General features: G+C 43.9%; 1 protein-coding gene across 2 annotated transcripts in view; it reads right to left on the bottom strand.

The window, feature by feature from the left end:
* The window catches only part of LYN (LYN proto-oncogene, Src family tyrosine kinase), a 66,532-nt gene that overhangs the window by 11,660 nt on the left and 33,150 nt on the right, over window positions 1-21,722 (bottom strand). For both annotated transcript variants that reach the window (XM_004697564.2, XM_004697563.2), the window contains exons 10-11: window positions 3,006-3,159; window positions 312-443 (exon numbers count right to left, since the gene is read on the bottom strand). In XM_004697564.2, coding sequence (XP_004697621.1) covers window positions 312-443; window positions 3,006-3,159 — 286 coding nt within the window. The remainder of the gene's footprint in view (window positions 1-311; window positions 444-3,005; window positions 3,160-21,722) is intronic.

Genomic DNA, 21,722 nt, shown 5'->3' with positions numbered 1-21,722 from the left:
GCTTTCCTCCTGCAGTCGGCATCATTGCGTGTGTTTTGTGAGACGGAGGAGGACTTTGTGGATTGGTGTCGGACATATGGGTTAATGTTGGACTTCTGGGCTTGGGCAGCACTGGGATGGGATGTTTTCTTGATGTGCACTTACCCTTTATATAAAACTCTCTCTTATACATATGAGTTTCTGTGGCTTTGTTTCTCTAAAATACCCAGATTAACACAGTTGGGGGGAAAAATGATTAGAAAAATGCTTTCATTCAATTCAGTTTGTTTTCTCATATGCCACTTGAATGGAAATAGATAAATAAACAGTACCTGGATAGGGAATTTTCCCATAGGTAACAATTTCATACAGGAGAATTCCAAAGGACCAGACATCCGACTTAATAGTGAAACATCCAAAGTTGATGGCTTCGGGAGCTGTCCATTTAATCGGGAACTTAGCACCTAATGAAGACGATAAAGTGTTATTATTTGTCATCTGAGCTTAAACAAAAAGCTCATGCGTATATAACCTATAACCCTTGCATTTTCCTTTCAAAACAAACAAAAGCAAAACAACCTGATTTATTTTGAACAGGTAACACATACACAAAGTACAAAACAAAGAAGGCACTAAATGATGTACTAAAAACGTTGCCCTCTCTCCTTTCCCTTTTGGGTGATATCCTCTTGAGAAGCAATGTTTCTTGGGTTTCCTCTCAAAGAGATAAGTAGGGAATTTGAAGCACAAAAGAACATAAAGCAGAACATAAAGCATTATTAAACTTTTAGGTGTTGGGTAGAATGATGATCGGCTTCGGTGTCTCACAAGGAATGGAAGGACTACACTGCAGTGTCTCATGTGAAAATACTGGTGATGAACGAAGTTCAACTCATGCTCGTTCCATGTGTGTCAGAGTTCAAGTGTGCACCATCAGGTTTTAATGGCTGGTTTTCCGGAAGCAGGTCACCAGGCCTTTCTTCTGAAGTGTCTCTGAGTGTCATTAGAATCTCCGGTGGCTCAGTTCGCAGTCCAGCACATTAACTACTTGCACTACCACCCAGCGAACTTCTCCAATCAGCAGAAACAGTCAGTCTTGTTGCCATGAATAGACATTTGACTCAAGGGCAACTAACAGCAGCAGTTGTGACTGATAAGCGCTAGTGGAATTAACTGAAGGCACTCAGTGGGATAAATTTTGGCTCATGTCATTTTGGAGCTAGACTTCCTTAACTTGAACCCTGGCTTTACCACTTACTGTGTAACCTTGGAAAGCTGGTTAACCTCTATGTTTCCTTATCTATAAAGTGTGAATAATAGGAATACTATCTTTTACCTTGGGGTAATGTAAGATACATGAAATAATGTATAATGAGCACTTCAAACAGTGTAAATGTAAATACACTGTAAATATTCAGTACAGTGAACCCTCGTTTATCACGGTTAATCGGTTCTAGACCCTACCGTGATAAATGAAATTCTGCGAAGTAGGATTCCTTATTTGTAAATCAAATATTTTCGTAGTTAGAGCATAGAGGACATGAAAAAACACCCTTTAGTCACCATTACACTCGTATTACCCAATTTATTAAACGAAAAAGGGAAAATACAGTAAAACATTTTGGACGTTACAATGGTCATTTATTATTTATTATATTATTTATGGCATCAAGCGTGTACAGTATGAGCCAATCAGTGGCAGTAATGACAGAGCATGCGCTGTTACGCAAAAACCATGATAGAGTGAAGCCACGGAAGTCGAAGCGCGAAGTGGGGAGGGTTCACTGTACATCTTAACTATCTTATGTAATTCCTTCTTTTTCTCAAACTAAGCTCCTTTAGCTGATTTCATGCTGTGACAATAATCCAGCCCAGAGATGATCATAGTGCTGTACAAGCCACTCAGAAGAAACGAAACCCAAAAAACACATCAGAGAGCTCAGGCCTGAGGCAGGAGGAGAATCAACTTTAAACACCAGGAAATCAGAGAAATTCTTAACCAACTACGTAGTGGCACCATCTTCCAAAAGGCACCGGAGAGAACCCATGCGATAGCTAAAAGAGAAATATTTCCTGCTTAGCAATTACTGGGCATGTTAAGAAAATAGCTGGTTCTTTCTGAAGAGGGAAAGCATTGCAAATATATTCTCTTGATTCTTTGGTGAGTAAAGCCATCAAAACCAAGAGACCGAGGCCAAATCTGAGACTGTGTGACCACAGACCACCTTGCAGGTGACCCAGGTGGAACTGTGTGGGGAAACTCCTGCCTCTGTGTGCCTCTTTGAGTATACATATAATAGTGACTATAGAAAAGTACAGGGGTATTTTTATAGCAATATATTTAGTTCTCGGTGTGTGATCATTTCTGTGTTTTGATTGCAATGGGAATGGGCAGAGAACATTGTATATAGAATTAACATTACAAATATTTTCTCTATATTTAAGGAAAAGGTAATTCATCATTTGTGTGACATGCTTTAACATATAATGTTAAAGAAATAAGCTTGATCTTGTCAAGTTAATACTTTGGTGGTGGTTTTATTTTTTGGGGGAAAACCTATGCTTAAGTGAAATAAATCTTTAGCATATCTAAACTTTGTGAGAAGGGATCCCAGTGGGCACAGTGGTTAAAGTACGTAGCTGACAATGGAGAGCCTGCCTGTTTGAACCCAACAGCTGTTTCACGGCAGAGATGTGGTAGTCTATTTCTGTTCAGAAGACAGCCCTGGAAACCCTGTGGAGCTGGACGTACCCTTTCTAGAGGGTTACAATGAGTCAGAATCACCGAGACGGCAGTGGATTTAGTGTTTATGGTTTTAAACTTTATAACAGCATCTCGTCGCGTTACTCAAGAGGGTCATTTTGAAAAATGTTATTAGAATAATATGACAAACAGATCCATAGAATTCCTTGTTAATATCATACCATATATGTTTTCTCTTTAGGAACATTGTCATTGCTTTGTTACAAACATACCAGACAAAATGAAATAACAAAGAAATCTAACAGCTGTCACTAAAGCATACCTTCCCGCGCGGTGTACTCATTGTCTTCAATCACACGTGCAAGGCCAAAGTCTGCGATTTTGCACATCAGGGACTCCGACACAAGGACGTTGGCTGCTCGCAGGTCTCGGTGGATGTAGCTCTTCCTCTCGATGTAGGCCATTCCTTCTGCAATCTGAACAGGGAGAAAAGCTCTCAGTCTCCTTTCCAGTCACCTCGCCAACCAAGTCCTGGCAATGCTTAGGGGTCGGTGGGTAAATTACAAGCATCATTTGGAGTACTTTCTAAAACAGCCGTCGCCAATTTTACAAGGATGTTCATTCTTTTCTTAATAACAGCACTTTCCAACGTTTTCTAATGTGTGCAAAATCTTTTTAAAACCTTGCTACATTCCACATGGGTACAGACAGATGTCATTAGACCCAGGGAGAAAGTGACAGGCTAATACAAATAAATTACCGAGGTATCAGATCAGCATCTCAATAGCATCTCCGCATCAGTTGGTCAATAGCACATGGTAACAGGTTTCCATGTTCTCCACAACCCCTCCAGAATGATGAGAGGCTTGGTCTGACCCACAGAGCACGGCACAAAGGGATAATCAGAGATTTTCACAAACAATAAAACAGGAGAAATTAAAAATTCATTGCTTAATAGAAAATGTGCTGTTGTTCCAGCACATCTAAATTATAAAGTTAAGGATCTTTAAGGAAAAAAAAAAGCTGCCACTGATCTGATCCTACCACAATGAGGCAAAACACTAAGGGGGTGCAACAAGACAGCAAGGGAACAGAGCGGTGAGGTCCCCAGGGAATGCCGAAGGTGGACTTTGGGGCCAGGGCGTGGTGCCCCAACAGACTGGATTGGAAAGCACTCCTAAGGGCCAACAAACAGTCCTTGAACTAACTGAAAAAAGAAAAAAAGAAAAAAAAAGCTGCATGGGTAGACATGTGGGATGGACAGGTATGAGAAGGAGAGTAGAAGTTTAGTACAAATAAATAAGAACAAACAGAAAAAATAAAACTAAGCAGATGTAGCTGGTGAACAATTGAAGGGGACATTTGGAAGATTTTCAGCACCTGACTTTCGCCATTCACCTGCATCGGCTTCCCTGTTATTACTCAATTCAACACCCCCACCCCCGCCGCCCCGTCAGTCGTCAGTCGGGCTATGTGACTTGGGGAGAAATACACTCTTGTCAGTTGCCATGAAATTGGCTTCCAACTCTTTTTGGCTTCATGTACAATGAAATCCTGTGACCCATAGGGTTTTCTTTTTCATTTAAAAAGTTTTATTGGAAAATAATCCGCATATCATACGATTCAATAGTTCAATTATATCTAGAAGAGTTGTGCAATCATGACCACAATCAACTTGAGGACATTTTCTTCTTTCTTGTACTTATTTATTCACCATTTCCCTGGAAGCTCCCCTGCCATATCCCCAAGAAACCATTAATCCAAGTATTCCCTCTGCAGTCACCTACCCTGGATTTCATATACTGGAAAACATAAGACCCCAAGGAACCAAAAGAGGGAACGATAACAAAATAAAATAGAGAAAAACCTCAATTGAAAAGAAAGCAGAAAATACTAAAAACAAAACCTTAAAATGGGCCACAAGGGAGCTCAAATAATCAGTGTTAAATTTTAACCTATCTGCACCTGCCATAATCCATTCTCCAATGCACTCTGCATGGTAGCAAGGCTGTTTACCTCCTTGGTCCATGGTCAGAGGGAATTCACTACAGGTTTCATCCACAAGCATTTCCCCTTTATTTTTTTTAACTGAAATTTTAAATGGGTCAAAAGGGAGATCAAATAAGATAGTACATTTTAACCTAACTATAGTCACTATAATCATCCCTATAATGCTCTCTGTTTGATAAGAAGTCTATCCACTTCCCTCAACTATGGTTAGGGATGATTCACCAGAGGCTTAATCTATGTGTGGGTGGCAAACAGATTTGGGGCTTCCACTGTCATCCATATCCTTCTGCAAACTAGGTGGTCAGAATTTAAACTGAACTATTCCCTCCTTCAGTTCTGGATTATATTATTTACAATCCTTGGCTCACACAGCCTAAGGTGCTTCTTCTATGTGAACTTAGTTGACACCTCACTTAGACGGTAGCTTGTTTGAAAACAAGTCTTTAAGATCCCAGACACTTTTCTGATAGTCAGGCATCATCTAGTTTCTGCACGGCACTTCACTGTAGCATTTATATCTTCAATGATCTCTTTATGAAGTGAGTATCAAGCAAGGCCATGCCATAAGCCCCCAATAAAATGACTTAATTATTTAAAAAAAAAAAGAAAGAAAGGTCACTTGGCAGGAATTAGAAACTTTGGCTAGAAGAACCATGTTAAATAATTCACTGCCCTTGTAATAAAAATATAAAATGTATAAAACACAGAAAACAGAAAAACATTAAAATTGCTAATAAAATAATTAAATAAATAAAACAAAAGAACTAGATTAGGGTTAGAATTAAGTGTGAGCCTCAGATCCATTCATCTAGATAGATGAATGGATCTGAGGCTCACACTTTATAAATATATATCTCACCTTAGAGACATCATTGCTATTTTATGTTAGAGAACATTACCAATCATTTTCTGGGCCATAAGGTAATTCTTTTAAACATGTCATTAATTTAGCCAAAGGCATAACATTTAAAACAGTTGGGAAAAGGACATTATACAAGTTTAGGCTGGCTACAAACTACACCACATGAATTATTGGCTTAAGCGAGTGGACACTATTTACACAAACAATGAGGGTTGGTGATATGGCAAAACTTTCAATAATATTCATTGACAATGGCTGAACCAGCCCTACCAGATTGATACATATCTTAATAAAGCAAGGAGGGCATTAAAATAGTAAGTATATAGTAGTCCTGGGCCACCATTCATCGGGGGCTCCCTCAAAGCAAGAGATCCAGACCAAAGTCAAATGACCACCTTGGTATACCCTTGGTATAACCCCCATCAAGTTTTCATTGGCTGATTTTCCGAAGTACATCGCATCACCAGGACTTTTTTCCTGGCCGCTGCATCTCAAGCACAGCCATCAGTCGGTCATTGGTGACTGTGTGCTGCTCTGACACTGGACAGGTTTCAACAGCTTCCAGATGAAGACTTCTAGTGAGGATTTGTTCATTGTTATCGACTTTCATGCCCTTTGCTCTGCCTGCCTGGAATGTTTTCCTTCTTTTTTGGCCCATCCCCAGTTTACCTTGTGCCCCGAAGCTTTCTCTTAAACTCCTCCTCTAGAATTCCTCGTCATTGTCTACAACATCTAGTTTGTACACACATTGTTCCTACTGATAATAATGTCGTAATTATTTCTGTGGTTATGCAAACCAGGCTATAAGCACCTCCAGATCAGAAGCCAGGCCTAACTTCTTTTCTGTTCTCACTGGTATCTATTGGAACCTTTGATCTGTGACCCCACCTCTTCTCAGAGTATGTTCTTTAGCCTTGGCTTTCTATTTGGTGTGGCATGACCGGAACCTTGTTGCTGATACACAGCTGCATTAACTTGGCATACACTATTCTTATGGCTATCCATTGTGCCTGCTCACCCAGGTGTGCTATGTCAGTCTCAACATTTCACTTCTGACAGGGCCATCAAGGAAGGCTGTCCTGTCCGGGCACTTAGCACTGGATGAAGCTAATTAGACACAAGAATCAGAACAAGGGACCTTGTCCTCCAAGGAATTTCCAAAGTGAGCCAGGTGCTGAACAGTGTGTACACCAGACAAGGACAGCAGAACAAGGTCCCGGATGACGTGGACAGTCTGACTGACTCCACCTGCTGAGCATGCCCAAGACAGACGACCCTTGTCCGACTCTGGAACAAGTATGAAGCAGCCTCTACAGCGAGTCAATAAAAGGTGGTGCTGCTGAGGTTTTATGTCAGGGCAATGTGCCTGTGAAGTGCGTGGCTTCCTCTAGGGAACAATAGATGAGCTCTCACGAGCTGGTGGCATGGTGCAGGCAGTAATAAGTGATCAGAGAAGGTCATGGCCAAGCAGGTGTTACAGAGGGGAGAAGACAGACAGGGGCAAGTTTGAAGGATGCTGGGAGGCAGGAACGGGTCCTCGCAGGTTCCCTGTGCTCTGCTATCACGACAAATCCAACACTATCCACGAGAAAGAGTCAGTGACACGGGAAAAACTGAGTGTGAAGACCTGGCTCAATATGTGTAAACGTGTGGAAAGATGAAAAGTTACCATAAAATGGAGATTCAAGTTCGGGGCTTTGCGGGTGGAGTAACAAGGCCTGCTCATATGGAACAACGACGCTGTCAACAGGAGATGGCACCCAAAGAGCAGGGATGCTGGCACTGCCTCCAGACTCCGTTCTTTGTATAAACTAACCAGTTGCTACTGTGTTGATTACAACACGTACATAGATGGGTCTTTCATCTCAAATGCCTCTGGACTTGAACTGACAGCCTTTCAGTTAGCACCCAGTACCTTAACCATTCATGCAACCCAGGGCAATAACATGCATAAATTCTGTTAGACACACGAAGGGACAAAAACCCAAACAAAGTTGGCTGAAATCCCAACTAAGGCCTACAAGGACCCAGCCACTGGTGTTCTCCAAATCTACGAGGAGCTGCTGGACCCTCTCCCGGGGCTACAGTTTGATCCCACAGGGGAGCACTTGCACTGACAGCTCCAAGGACATGGGACCAAGAGAGAAACCCTGTTGTTCTCATTCTTCACAACTGACTGTGGTAATCTGCTGACAATAAAACGTTTTCTGAGAATTTAAGGCTTTTATCATGATATTCCAGTTCTGTATTTACATAAAGCTGAATTCCATTTGGAAACAATTCATTGAAATAATGCCATATTTACCGGAGGCTTAGTTTGCCTTGGCTTTCTTGGCCATGCCAGTCAGCGTGATTCAAGGAGCTCAGATTCCAAGCAATAACAATTGTATTAAACAAGACTGAGATGTGAAACTATGGTATTAGCCAAGTTGAAAAAAACCCACAAAAACAGGTAAGGGCACAAATGAAGAGTTTTCAGAAATAATGTGCTTTTAAGGTCATAAAAGATCACAACTCTCCTCATATAAATAATAGTTCATTCTTTTTCTTATTTCCCTGGGCTCGCTCTCTCTCTCTCTCTCTATATATATATATATATATTTCATTCTTGATTCCTTTTTAAAACATATATATTTTTTAGTTGTAGTATTTATTTTGGCTATTATAAATCCTGCTCTATTCTAGCTCAGCAGGAAGAAATCGGAGACTATTTTGGCATCGGAATGAAAGATCAACTTTCTTCCATGTACTGCTCTCCCCCTTCCCAAGGGGTATTTAGTGAAGCTATTGTCAGCACTTAGGTAAGAGCTGTCACATAAGTCTATCAAAGCAGCCTCGGCTGTCCGGCCTCCTACGTCTATTGTTCGTTAGTTGGAAGACTGACTGTGAGGGAGTTACATGGGAGCAAGCCAGGTGAGCCAAGGAAAGCATCTGCTTGCGTTAGAGACTGAGCTCCATAGAAGCACACCGGGAAGGACCCTTTGCTAGAGGATGGTGCTGCTGGAATTCAAAGTTGTCTTTTTTTTTTTAAAGCTTTTTTTTGGTAAATTAAGTGAAGATTTACAGAGATCATAAGTTTGACATTCAACAATTTATATACAGTTTGTTTCATGGGACTCATAGTTTTCAACAAGAGAATACGTCTTTACTTGTTGATGTTATCTGTCAAGTTGTAACACCATGCACAAGGGAATCATCCTCGTGTGTTCATAAGGTTTTCATTAACTGATTTTTCTGAAGTAGACTGCCAGGCCTTTCTTCCTAGTTTATCGTAGTCTGGAAGCTCCACTTAAAACTGTGGAGCCTCATAACAACCCTGAAACCTCCACAGACTGATGCATGGTGGGTATGCACAAATTTACTTTGTTTCTCTCACGAAAGGTTAAGAATTCCACCACCAAACCATCATTTTCATCCTTTTTTTTTCACTGAGAAAACAGAAAAATAGTTTTGAAGTTTACCTACAGAATTCATTGGGAAGGGAAAAGTTTCACCCCTCAGAAAGGGTGAGACAAACTCTGAACAAAAGCAGAACTAGAACAGTGTTCCTTCATGATTGCCCCCCGCAAGGAGAACAAATTCGTTGACCTTTATTTCAATTTATTTATCCCTAAAAGAAGAAATGAGTTCATTTCAAACATATGGGGAAGTGGGGGAGGAATTAAATTAGAAGAAGTGAGATGGAACCAATCAAAGCTGCATCGGCAGGCGTTGGCCAGAATGCAGCAGGCACAATGCATGCTGGGCCTGTCGGACACTAAGGGTGGTCCCTGGAGGAGGATAGTCCCTTTGGGATTATCCGGGAGGCTATTAGGTATAATTGTGGACCCTGACCCTGATCCATTTGATCAGATATTCGTTTTAATCAAGGTCTCCAGGTGATTTTAATGCACCTTGGAGTTTGCGAAGTACTATATTTCAATTGTATTTTATGTTAAGTTCTACAAAGATTTGGAAAAAATCTTGGTCTCAACATGTTGCCTGACACCAACCTCAAAGCAGGTTGTTGGCCTCATAATGCCTGGGGAGGAATGTCCCACTGACAATGCAGTTTAAGAGAAGAGATTGTGTATGACATGCCTCTTAAAAAGTCCAAACCAGGGAGAAGTGAGGCCTTCTGGGTAGGCAGGAATGAGAGGCTGGGTAAGTGGGAGGCCAAGGGCTCTTCGGACAGCTGGACAGAATACTTCATACAACCGAGATTTCAGGGCATGTGCTGGAACTTCTGTGGCTCCTACAACTTTGGGAGAAGGGCGCCTTTACCCTGCTAATTAGAAGCCAACCAGCCCCCAGTGTCTCTTCGCTGTGTATCCTGATTGTGAGGCTGGCGCATCTCTTAGAGGATTTGAGAAAATGATTGAAACTTTTGGCTTTAAATTTTGTGAGGAAATTCTTCTTAGCCAGCATCACATTATTATGCCTGGAAGTATACAAATCTGATGTTCTAACCCCCTTTTAAAGAAGTAATTAAATATGTCTCTTAGCAGTTCAGGACCACCAGCTGCTCTGTGGGAGAAAGATGAGGCTTTCTAGTCCTGTAGAGTTTTTCTCAGAAACCACAAGTCTGACTGTCCTATAAGGTCACAATGCGTCCAAATCAACTCGATGGAAGGGAGTTTGGCTGAGTTTTTTGGTTTTGCCCAGAAGAATTTATGATCGAAGGAAGAAGATAGAAAATCATAAATCAGCACATAAACATATGGCATGCTAGATAGCTAAGAAGTATAGGAAATACAGAATAGGCGCCTGCCTTATATTACAAAATATACAAACTATCTTACAGAAGCTGGCTTTTGTTGAGCGGAGAGAAATTCAGGTGTAAAGCCAGAACCTAGCCCTGAGAAGAACCCCCAACTTATTATATGTCCTGAACATTCAAAGGAAGTCTGTAACAAGACCTACTGAATTCCAAGTGTACCTGAAACCGCTTTGCTATAATCTTTACTTGTATTTCAAACCCTTTGAAAGGAGCTTTCAAAACAATGTGTGCATCTGAAAGGAGCCTGTGAAAGTTTGCTCTCAGTGGCTGCTCACTTGTCTTCTTCATCCTAAGAAGGAGGAAGTGGGAGCAGGACTTTGGATGGTTGAACTCGGAGGAAGAGGTAGTCAGGCATTTTGCTCATCCAATGGAATCCTTTCATTTCTATGATTTAGGGACGCAGTTAACTTGAGCAGGGAGAGAAGTCTAACTCCTCTCTAGCAGTTATAGTTTTATAAGGAGGAAGAGAAAAAGCCTTCTTAGTACGTAAGACCTGGGAAACGGTTACTCACTCAGCTCAGCAATTCTCACTGGCACATTCACCCAAGCCCAAGAGCCACCTGGAGACTTGTCCTGGATCCAGCGCCTTAAATTCTCAAGACCAAACGTGGGATCTTGAAATCTAGAGAGTTTTTGAACAAGAGCCCAAAGTGGGTCTCGTGGTGAGACCAGTTTAGGACAGGCTGCAACACACACTTACACACAGAATTAAAAGACGGTCAAAAGAAGTAAGTTCTGAAAAGTCATACGGGACATCACTACAATGGAAGGGCAGTGGCAGCAGTGCCAGCTTCAGCTTTAGTCCTGAGCGAGATGGAAGAGTGCTGGGGTGGTGGTGGTGGTGGGTGGGCTTGGAACAAGAGGGGGCTGATTTTTTTAAATCATTTTATTGGGGGTTCATACAACCCTTATCACAATCCACACATCCATCCATTGTGTAAAGCACATTTGTACATTCGTTATCCTTATCATTCTCAAAACATTTGCTCTCAACGTAAGCCCCTGACATCAGCCCCTCATTTTTTCCCCCTTCCGGGGCTGATGTTTTAAAAGTATTATTCTGGAAACAAAGTTCTGATACATGCGATGACAAGGATGAACCTTGAAAACAATATGCTGAGTGAAATAAGTTTATCACAAAATGATAAATACTGAATGATCCCATTCATTGAAATATCTAGAATGGAAAAACATACAGAAACCAACATGACGGTTGCCCGAGGTAGAAGACAGGCCGTAGGGGAATAAACAGTCACTGTTCAGTGGGAGACCAAGATTCATTTGTGGGAACCACTTAGGAACTAAGTCCCTGGAGAACTCCTCCTATCTAAAATTGAGCGATGGGAGGAAAGTGGCCACTAAACAGAGTGCTTGGGAGAGAGTTCAGAAGAGTGAAGGCATAAATCTGACCGAACAGTTAAAACTCTGCCAGTAGATCCCTCCCCCCACCCCCGCCCATGGTGGGGGATGGTCCTGATCTGGTTTCCAAATTTGTATTTTCGGTTTGTATTGTTTTCTTTGGTTTTTGTTGTTCATATTCGAGTGTATCTCAGAGGTGTTACGTCAATGAAGGTCACCCTCTTGAAGTTGTGTTACATGCTTTTTCCAGTATATGAAACCCAGGTTTTATGAACCTAGAGGGGCAGCAAGTAAAATATGGGGTTTGGGCAGAGAGGTGTACCTTGGTGGAGGTGGGGTACAAGGGAGACAATGTCAAGGAGGCCATCTAGAAAAAGAATGTTTGGAAACGGATTGTGATAGCCACTGTACATTCAGTCATTGACATGTTTGAAATTTGGAATGATATATATATTACATCCCAACTTTAAAAAAGAGTCACTGTTTAGAAAGCATTAAGTTTCTGTTTATGCTGATGAAAAATTTGGCAATGCAGCTGGCCCCCCCACAAGACACGACATCCCTCACTGACCCATAGCGCTACGGGAGACAGCACTGGAGACACAGTGCAAGAATTATGCCCAATTTGACCCCACCACACTGAGGCGAAACATTAAGGGCATGTAACAGAACAATAAGAGGAGCAGAGCAATGAAGCCCCCAGAGAATACCAAAAATAGACTGTGGGGCTAGGGCGTGGCACCCCATCAGACTGGACTGGAAAACAATGTCAACAAACCTTGGACTATTTATAGGCTTTTCTTTTTTTTTTTTGGTTGTAGTTGTTTTATTTTCTTTTGTTGATTTGTTTTGCTCTGTCTTGTTTTTTGTGCATGTTATTATCTCAGGTCTATCTAGATAAGATAGACAAGATAAACAATCTGGAGGAGAAAACACGGGACCAATGGTTGGTGGGGGTCATGGGAGGGGGGGAAAGGAAGTGGCTGTTAACAAACCCAAGGAGAAGAGAATAACAAGTAATCTAAAATCAATGGTGAGGAGGGTGTAGGAGGCCTGGTAAGGCTTGATCAAGGGCAATGTAACAGAGGAATTACTGAAACCCAAATGAAGGCTGAACATGATAGTGGGACAAGAGGAAAGTAAAAGGAAACAGAAGAAAGAACTAGGAGGCAAAAGGCATTTCAGAAGTCTAAATACAGGCATGTGCATATGTAAATATATTTTCATAATTTGATGGGGGAATGGATCTATGCACATATATTTATAGGTGTAGTATTAAGATAGCATATGGACATTGGGCCTCTACTCAAGTACTCCCTAAACACAAGAAAACTTTATTCTATTAACCTAGCATTCCATGATGCTCACCTTTCCGACGTGATCGCTAAAGACAAAGTGAGTGCATAAGCAAGTGTGGTGAAGAAAGCTGATGGTGCCCAGCTATCAAAAGATATAGCATCTGGGGTCTTAATGGCTTGAAGATAAACAAGCAGCCATGTAGCTGAGAAGCAACAAAGCCCACATGGAAGAAGCACACCAGCCTGTGCGATTATGAGTTGTCAATGGGATCAGGTATCAGACATCAAAGACCCAGAACAAAAAATGATATCATTGTGAATGAAGTGGAGTGCGGAGTGGAGACCCAAACCCCATCTGTAGACAATTGGACATCCCCTTACAAAAGGGTAGCAGGGAGGAGATGAGCCAGTCAGGGTGCAGTAAAGCACGGATGAAACAAACAAACAAACAAACAAACAAACAAACAAACAAACGGACGAGGAGGGCGAGGCAATGCCCTTTTAAGTTAGCCACCTACAGGCAAGGGTGAGTTGCCAATAGCAATTTTGGTTGAAGGGTAGTAGGTTCCAGAAAGTGCAGGAAGTGAGAAATTGAAAAATGACTTATCCTTTGAGGGCTTTTGTTGTCAGACAGAGGGAGAAATGCTGATGTAGACCCGATGGTTAATGGTTTGGGTCAACCCAGAACTGCCTAAGAAGAAATGCCTGGTGACCACGTCTAGAAAAATCAGCCTTTGGAAACTCTATGGAGCACAATTCTACTCTGAGACATCGTGAGTGTCCATGAAGCAAAGTAGACATGGCAGCCATTTGTATATGGTAGCTGGAAGGGAGTGTAGGGAAAGGGAGTATATTTTTTTCTCATTCTAATGGGAACGATAGAGTAGTGAGGAGGAAAGCACGAACATCGAATGTCTAGAACATGGCTTAGTATGAATGGGCAAGAGGGAACAGGACCTGGGCATAATGCAGGGGCCGGCTCTTCCATCAGGAAGGAGAGTGTGGAGGGTTCTGTTGGTGGCTACTATTTTATCAGTGAAGGACACACATATGAGAGAAGAAGGTGAGGTGGAAGAAGTGAAGGTAAGAAAACAAACCCCCCTTACCCAACTCCCTACCATTGAGCCAATTCTGACTCGTAGTGACCCTCTAGGACAAAGTAGAAATGCCACTGTGTATTGAGACCGTAGCTCTTCACGAAAACACAAAGCCTCATCTCTCGATTTCTAACTGCTAACCTTGTGCTTAGCTGCCCAACCCGTCACCCCTATGTCACCAGGGCTCCAGGTTTGAGAACTGAGGAGGAAAATGACTGTCTAGGCGATTGTGAGAACAACTAAGTAACATGTGCATGTAGTGGTCTTGAAGTAGACCTGGGGAAAGCCAGCACATCACCTTTGTTCTAGTCACCCTCATTGTGTAGAGGCAGGAGCAAAACCGTAGAGTCAAACGTCAATCAGTGAGGATTTGGTGTGGTGAGTGGGTCCACATAGACAGGTGTGCCTGGGGAGGAGCAGGAGGGGAAGAGCCTCGAGGGAGGGAATCAGGAAGCAGAAAGTCCTGGTGTGAAAGTCACGATGCAGGTCACTGAGGACAGCGACAGGAGCCAGGAATTGGGGTACAGCTGAAGCGGGGGAGGGGAGGGGGCGAGACACTCTAGAACCGATGGAGGGAATTGAGACAACCACTCTCCTGTAAGAAGGTAAGATGACCCCAGTTGAAACAAACCATTGTTTTTTATGGGAGAATATTAAGAAAAACAGGATCTTAGTCCATAAATGTGCATGTAGCTGGTTCTGCCCAAGTATTTGAAGCACTAAGGGAGAGCAGGGGTGGACTCATAACAAGAGCTGGACATGCTGCCGTGGCTTACACCGCCTGTCTAGCCCCCTTCAAGGCCACAGGCTGCTCTGATTGATGGTAGGAGGGAAACGTGGGTAACCTTTTCTCCAAATGAAGGTAAATGTCATCCACCAATGGTGTCAGGGAAGAATATGGACTATTTCATTTGTAATCTCTTAGAATTTCTGATTTATTTATTCTACAGGCAAGGCAAAACAAAACAGTTCTTTGCCTTTTTTCTTTCTTTCTTGGCCTCTTAACAAAGATCCAAGTACTTAGGTTCTCCCTATTTCATCCTTTCTCACTTTCTTTCATCCAGTACAGAGCATGTCTTGCAGGAAATAAGCCTACAGGGAAAGGGAAAGAAGGTAGGTGTAGCTAAATCCACTCAAATAGCGAAGCAGAAAACATTTAAACACATGATATTCAGGTTACTCATGCGGGACTGCATACAGGAGAGAATAAGGAATTTATGATGTGTAGCAGAATGGAAGCAGTCCCACTTTCGTGGTCAGTGCAGTCATTCAGCCAGAACTGACTGGGCAGCTGCTAGATAAAAGGTGCTGGAGACACAAAGGCAAACCAGGGCTTATCAAGACAGCCAAGCTCTGGTACATGCTTTGGGAGAAGGTGATGAGGGCCCCGGGTACACTGAATAAGCGGGCCAAGTGGGCTTTCAGTGCTATGATGGTAGGTAGGTGGTCAGGGAAGGTGCTTTTGAATAAGAATGGGGCTTGGCACAGAATGGAGTGGGGAGATGCCAGGTGGAACCTGGGAGAGGTACTGGGGCAGAAGAGAAGGTTTCAAGACCGAGGAAGGCAAGATGCTGAGGCAACTCACCCTGATCCATCAAGGAGGTTGGACAAATGCACTAAGAATGCACTGACAACTCATGCAGAGCGTCCAATCTTCAGATGTGCCTAGAGCCATGGTCCGGGCGAGCTGAAGAGAGGGCGGCTAAGCAGGGAGGCGGGGACCATTTGGGGAGCACTGGCTGGTAGCCACACGGGCACACTTAGGCTAAAAATTACCCATTGAGGGCGACAGAAGAGTTTGGAAATGGATAATGGTGATGGTTGTACATGATAATGAACACAATGGATGTCACTCATTGCTATCTGCAAAAAATGCTGAAATGGCAAACGTTTTGAACTATAGACAGAAGTAGTCCCCTGCTTACAGTGGGAGTGCAGGTCCAGTGACTGGCATAAGCGCATTCTGATGTTATGTCAAACGCGTCATTTAAAATTTTCATGATTGCCTTTTGTCATTATTATCTTTGTAAATCACGCCATTGAACACCTGTGATCGAACACTTGAGAGTCACATCTGCACACTATGGCCTACAACCCTTTCGGAGCACATAGGACTAACATGAAATGCACAACGCAAAAACGCAACTGAAAAACCAACAACAGCCAGTCGTGTGACTGGTTACCACACAAATACCTCATAAATAAAAAAATCAAGGACGACCTGTGTGTGTGTGTGTGTGTGTGTCCTCAATAAATAGGGAGCCCTGGAAACACAGGAGGAACCCTGGTGGTGCAGTGGTCAAAAGGCTCAGCTGTTCAGGCCCGGGTCAGCAGTTCAGGCCCACCAGCTGCTATGCAGCAGAGAGATGTAACAGCATGTCTCTGTAAAGATTACACTGCAGGGGTCCTCAAACTTTTAAAACAGGGGGCCAGTTCACCGACCCTCAGATCCGTTGGAGGGCCGGACTATAGTTTAAAAAAAAACTCTGAACAAATTCCCATGCACACTGAACATATCTTATTTTGAAATTAACAAAAGGGAGGGTGGGGGGGGTGGCAAAAACACCGGGTGGGCCAGATAAATGTCCTTGGCGGGCCACATGCGGCCCACGGGTTGTAGTTTGAGGACCCCTGGTTACAGCCTCAGAAGCCTATGGGGGCAGTTCTACTCTGTCCTCTGACGGTTACTAGGATTCAGAATTAACTCGACAGCACCCCGCCACCACCATAAGCAAAAATAACTCATCGTTGATCTGAAATTCAAATTGGCCTGGGTGCGTGCTCTTTGTATTTGCTACATTGGGTGGCCCTACCTAAGAGGCAATGGCAACAATGCAAATGAGAGTTAATGAGGACTTCGAGGAAAACTGGCAGGAGCAAGATGAGGCTTTCTGCTCCCATTAAGAGTTACAGTCTCGGAAACGCCACGAGGACAGTCTGTTCTGTCCTATAGGGTCCCTGTGACTCTGAACTGGCTTGATGGCAGTGCGTCTGGCTTGAGCGAGAGAGGACGAGTGAGAGTGTGTACTTGACTGCCAGGAAGAGGGTGAGCAAAACCAGAACCCAGGGGGCCCAACGGGTGCAGTAGGACACACTGACTTGGGGGCTGTGGCTGGTGCTGTGGCCCGGCTCAGGAGGGGCCTGGAGTGACGTCAGCTCCTGGCCTGGACTGTAGCACACCAGGGAAGATGAGCAGCTGGGGCTCTGCGGGCTGACTTGAAAGCGGAAGCCTGGAACCCACAAGGAGAGGTCTCTCTGTGGGAGGAAGTGCAGCCATAGTGGGCCAGCATCAGGGCCTTCGGCCCGGACTTGGCTGCTCTCCGCAGCAGGATGGTAGCTGGGACAGCCCCTTGTGCAGGGGTCTTAGACTGGCCGCTAAGGCAGACTGGAGGAACTTCAGAAAGGCGTCACGGGAGCCACAAGCGCAAACTCTGGTGGGCAACGTGAACTGGGACAAAGGTGTGCAGTGTAGCACTGGCTGGAAAAGAGATTCTGAAGAAAGTCTATGAAGCTGCCCTCAAGGCAATCTGGGAAATTGTACCCAAGTGTCAAACTGGCCTCAGGAGAAACGTTTTTCCCCTCCGCCCTGAGTGGCTTTAACATTTTAAAACGCGCTGTGCAATCACCACCACAGTCAATTAACAAACATTTTCTTCATTTTTGTTTTCATTATTAGTAGCTCCCCATTTCCAGCCAACCTCCCCTGCCATAACCCTGAGAAATAATTGACCTCACGCCTGCTTCTGTAGGTTTACCTCTCTTGGATTTCATATAAAGAGGAATACACTTTTAAACCAAGACATTGTTCTTTGGTTGGAGTACTGCTCTCTTTGGTGACTCGGGTTTCAATTATCATCTTGTATTTTGCAAAACCTTTATCAGCCACGTGGCACAAATGTCTTGGCGCATATAGTCAGAGTGGGCAGGCAGAGGGCTTTTTCCTGAACAAGGCAACAGAAGCATCAGACCAATAATATAAACGCTGCTCTTGCTTTCATTTTTCCTTCACAGGAAAAAACATCAGCATCAACTTGCTTCTAAAAGTAAGACGGGCTATAGAGTTCCATCGAACCCGGCACAGACATCAAGGTTCTCCAAGAGTACGGCATGCTTAGGGTTTGCGGTAGTTGGGAAAGGATCACGAAGGGGGAGGGGGAAGAAATGGAGTGAAAGAGTGCACTGGGTTTGCAGAGGACTACCGAGAATGCTGCTGCGGTAGAGACGAAGCCAAGGATGCGAGGAACTAGGAAAGGGAAGGGGGTCGGAGCAGGGAAAGGAACTCAGCTCAGCCTAGGTTTCTCACTGGGCTTCGGCCACCATACTGAGAATGGGTTAACCAAGTTTTCCAAAGACGCCCTGGCTTCCAAGCCCAAGGGAAGTGCAGGCAGACAGCTGACCACCTCTGTGTCTGCATGCTCCTTACAGTGCGCTCCTCTCCTCTCTTCTCCCCATCTCCTCTCCTCTTCTCCCCTCCCCTCTCCCCATTGAACCATCTTCAATTCCATCATCAAGCATTTCGTCCAAAGTGCTACTGGGTCGGTCCTAACTGTCAGTTGGTAGCCCAGCGTGAACTTTTTGCATGACCCAGGAACATTTTCTAAGCCTCAGACCCCTGTTTTTAAAACACACAACTCCTGGGATTTATCGACTTGAATTCTTAGGACACAGAACCTTGGCATTGACCAGCTTAGTCTACTCGTAGGCCTACTGCTCCATGGCACCCATGCCCGATCTCACTGGACCATGATGTCAATCACTCAGTAGCCCAACCCTGGTGCTCATGGGTCTTTTTCAGAGCTTAGTTCTATCACATATGGTGTGGGGCGATGACCTTTCTCTGTCCATCCTCTGACCCTTGAAGCATGCATGGCCAGGGCCTTGCAAGGACTCTGGGTTTGATCCCTTTAGACTTTAAAGCACATATCTCATCAAAGCACATTTCTGTATTATGAGCTGTCCACGATGCCCCATTCTTTTCGGGAGGCGCAAAACTCCCCACCCCGTAGCCTGCATGACTTCATGGCCCAGAGTGCAGGGCAGCACAGGAAAGCCGCATGATTATCTAAAGACTTCATGCGCCCGACTCAGATTCCTGCCTTCCAGACCTAACAAAGCGTTTCCATTTTCTAAGGGGTAGAAAGGGGCGCTGAGACATCTACCTCTCAATTATGAACATTTGCAATGAATCCCGTCCGTTTTAAGATAGAACCTTTCAAGATGAGCTCTGGATTACGATGCAGCGTCTCCCATGACATTCTAACCCCACCATTCCTAATCTCTTTTTTAAAAAGCAAAACCAACCAACAAGAAACCCCAGCAGCAAAGCAAACTCCTGGGAGCAGAACGAGCAAAGAGCCCCGCGGTTCCTCAATATTCCAGAAGGGATTCCACGGAGGAGCTCTGGGTGGGTGGGTGAATATGGAGCACAGTCAATACCAAGAGCAGCTGCTGATTACTGAGGGATAAAACACAACCAGCAAAATTATCACTCTTGTGAGATTATTTGCTGAGGATAATCCTGTTGGCAAAATCATGTTAAAGTCATAATTATCTACAGACAGCTAGCTAGCTGCTGATCTTACATAACTCAGTGCTGCATTTCCTTCATGTCCATGACTATGTCTCAGTTCCCACAATGTTAGGTTTCCAGAGTGGGTGACACTCCAGCATGCTGAAGGAATTCACACCGAAGCCCGTTTTGTCATCCAAGTTGGTTTTTATGAAAGACACGGCAACTTTCAGGTTTTACAGTCTCAAAGGGGTTCACAACTGGGACTGAACAACCACGTGGAAAAGAGCACCCACACGTGTGGAACTTAGGGGTGATCCTGGGAGGCCAGAAGCCCAAGAACCCCAGAGGCTGAAAGCATGTGGGCCATTAGGCTGGGGGACCTCCAAGTAGGCCCAGAGTGGGCCTATGTGCGCCAGCATTGGGGAGGGAGATCTTCCCCCGCTCCCTGCTTTTGACCAGGAGCAGGGTAAGAGAGCATCCCAGAGCATGCTCCCTGACTTTATTCTAGCCCACCCCCTGGCTGGGCAAAGGCTGGGTTGATGGTATTGGCTGACTCCATTGGCTGAGTTAGGCCCACCTGGGTGAAGTCATGAGTCTGGGCCCAATTTGGCCCGCCCAGGTGTACCTCCCACCTGGCTTGGAGGCTTGAGTATGAGCATGCTCAGTTTATGTCCCATTCTGCTTACTCATTCCATTTCTATATACATCCAGTGCAACCTGTTTGCAGTGCCCTTATGTGACCTTATGTCCAGCCATCAGTAATTCTTCCCTGCATCTCCCCCTTTCCCAGGCTAGCAAGGCTATCTCTGGATTTGAGGGTCACTTTCTCCAGGAAGCCACCTTGCCCCCCTGGACTCCCTATGCACCATGTACTTTGATGTCCTTACACTGAGCCCCACCAGTTCCTAGTGTCCTGGTACAATGGACTCACCTGTTTAGCTGTCTCCCACACTAACCCACCAGCTCCTAGAGACAGGCTTGCTGGCTTGCTCGCTCATCCCATGCTAGCACTGCACCTGACTGTGTTCAGCAAACATTTGTAGAACTGAAGGCAGATCCAGAAATTGAGAAAGAAAGCAACGTAAGTCAAATGCTTGAGACAAACATTGTTTGGGTTTTCCATTCTGCTGTTCCCTTCAAAGATGTCTCTGGGTGGTGCAAACAGTTTGCATGGCTGTTAACTGGCAGAGTGGTGTTTTGGACCCACCCAGCTGCACTGTGGTAGAAAGGCCTGGTGATCTCGTTCATACAGATTATAGTCAGAAAACCTAAACAGCAGCAGTTCGTCTCTGTAAACCATGGACTTGCCATGAGTCAAAACTGACTTGAAGGTCATGTTTTTTTTGGTTTTTCCTTTCAAAGTGCTTTCATCTTTACTTTTAAATTACAAGCAACTGCTAATTAATTCTGCCTGCTCCTAAGCTATGCCACTTTAATTTAATTCCAGCCACAAAGGCTTCCATGATGATGATTAGCATAGCCAAAGAGGCCATTAATCAGCAACTTACAGTGAATGGCTGGAAAAGATCATCTCCTGAATAGGAGACATATTTCATGTCCAGACCAAAATACTCTTTGTTTTTGGTGGTGGTATTCAGTTTGACCACTCCTTTGGCTCTTTAACACTTCTTTTTAGGCCCCATAGGCATCTAATCAAAATTAACACGAGCATAAGCCTTTCTGGTTTATTTGCTGTTTTATTCAACACAGTTCCTCTGCTTATATATACTAAATATTTACTCGCCCAAATTGCCCTCGCCCCCAAAATAGAGTTCCTGATTTATATAATTTTTCAATGAGTTTCCTATTCATTAGCCCTTTCGGGAAGAAACTGTATCTGAGCTTGTTTGGCAATTCTGCGGCAACATCAGTTTCACTTTCTTATTTTGTAAGTTTCCATGGTCAAAGTTTAAGCCCCTTAAACAAAACGCATTAATCAAAAAAGTACATCACTCGAGCATGTAGGTATGACTATATTAAAATGACAATCATATTCTTTTCTTTAGAGCAAAGTCAGTGGCATGTAAATACTCAAAATCAGTAATCATAATGTTTATGTTGATTTGCACTGACACCTGCAGTGGACAGTAACTCTGTTAGTCATGGGAAAAGTGTCATGCTGGTGGGAAACCTCACCTCTCC

This window comes from Echinops telfairi, unplaced genomic scaffold (assembly GCF_000313985.2).
Source record: "Echinops telfairi isolate 266 unplaced genomic scaffold, ASM31398v2 ScPeMD7_1;HRSCAF=3_0, whole genome shotgun sequence".
Classification (NCBI taxonomy): Eukaryota; Metazoa; Chordata; class Mammalia; order Afrosoricida; family Tenrecidae; genus Echinops; species Echinops telfairi.
The sequence above is the reverse complement of the archived record's forward strand: the minus strand, read 5'-3'. Positions and strand labels throughout refer to the sequence as shown.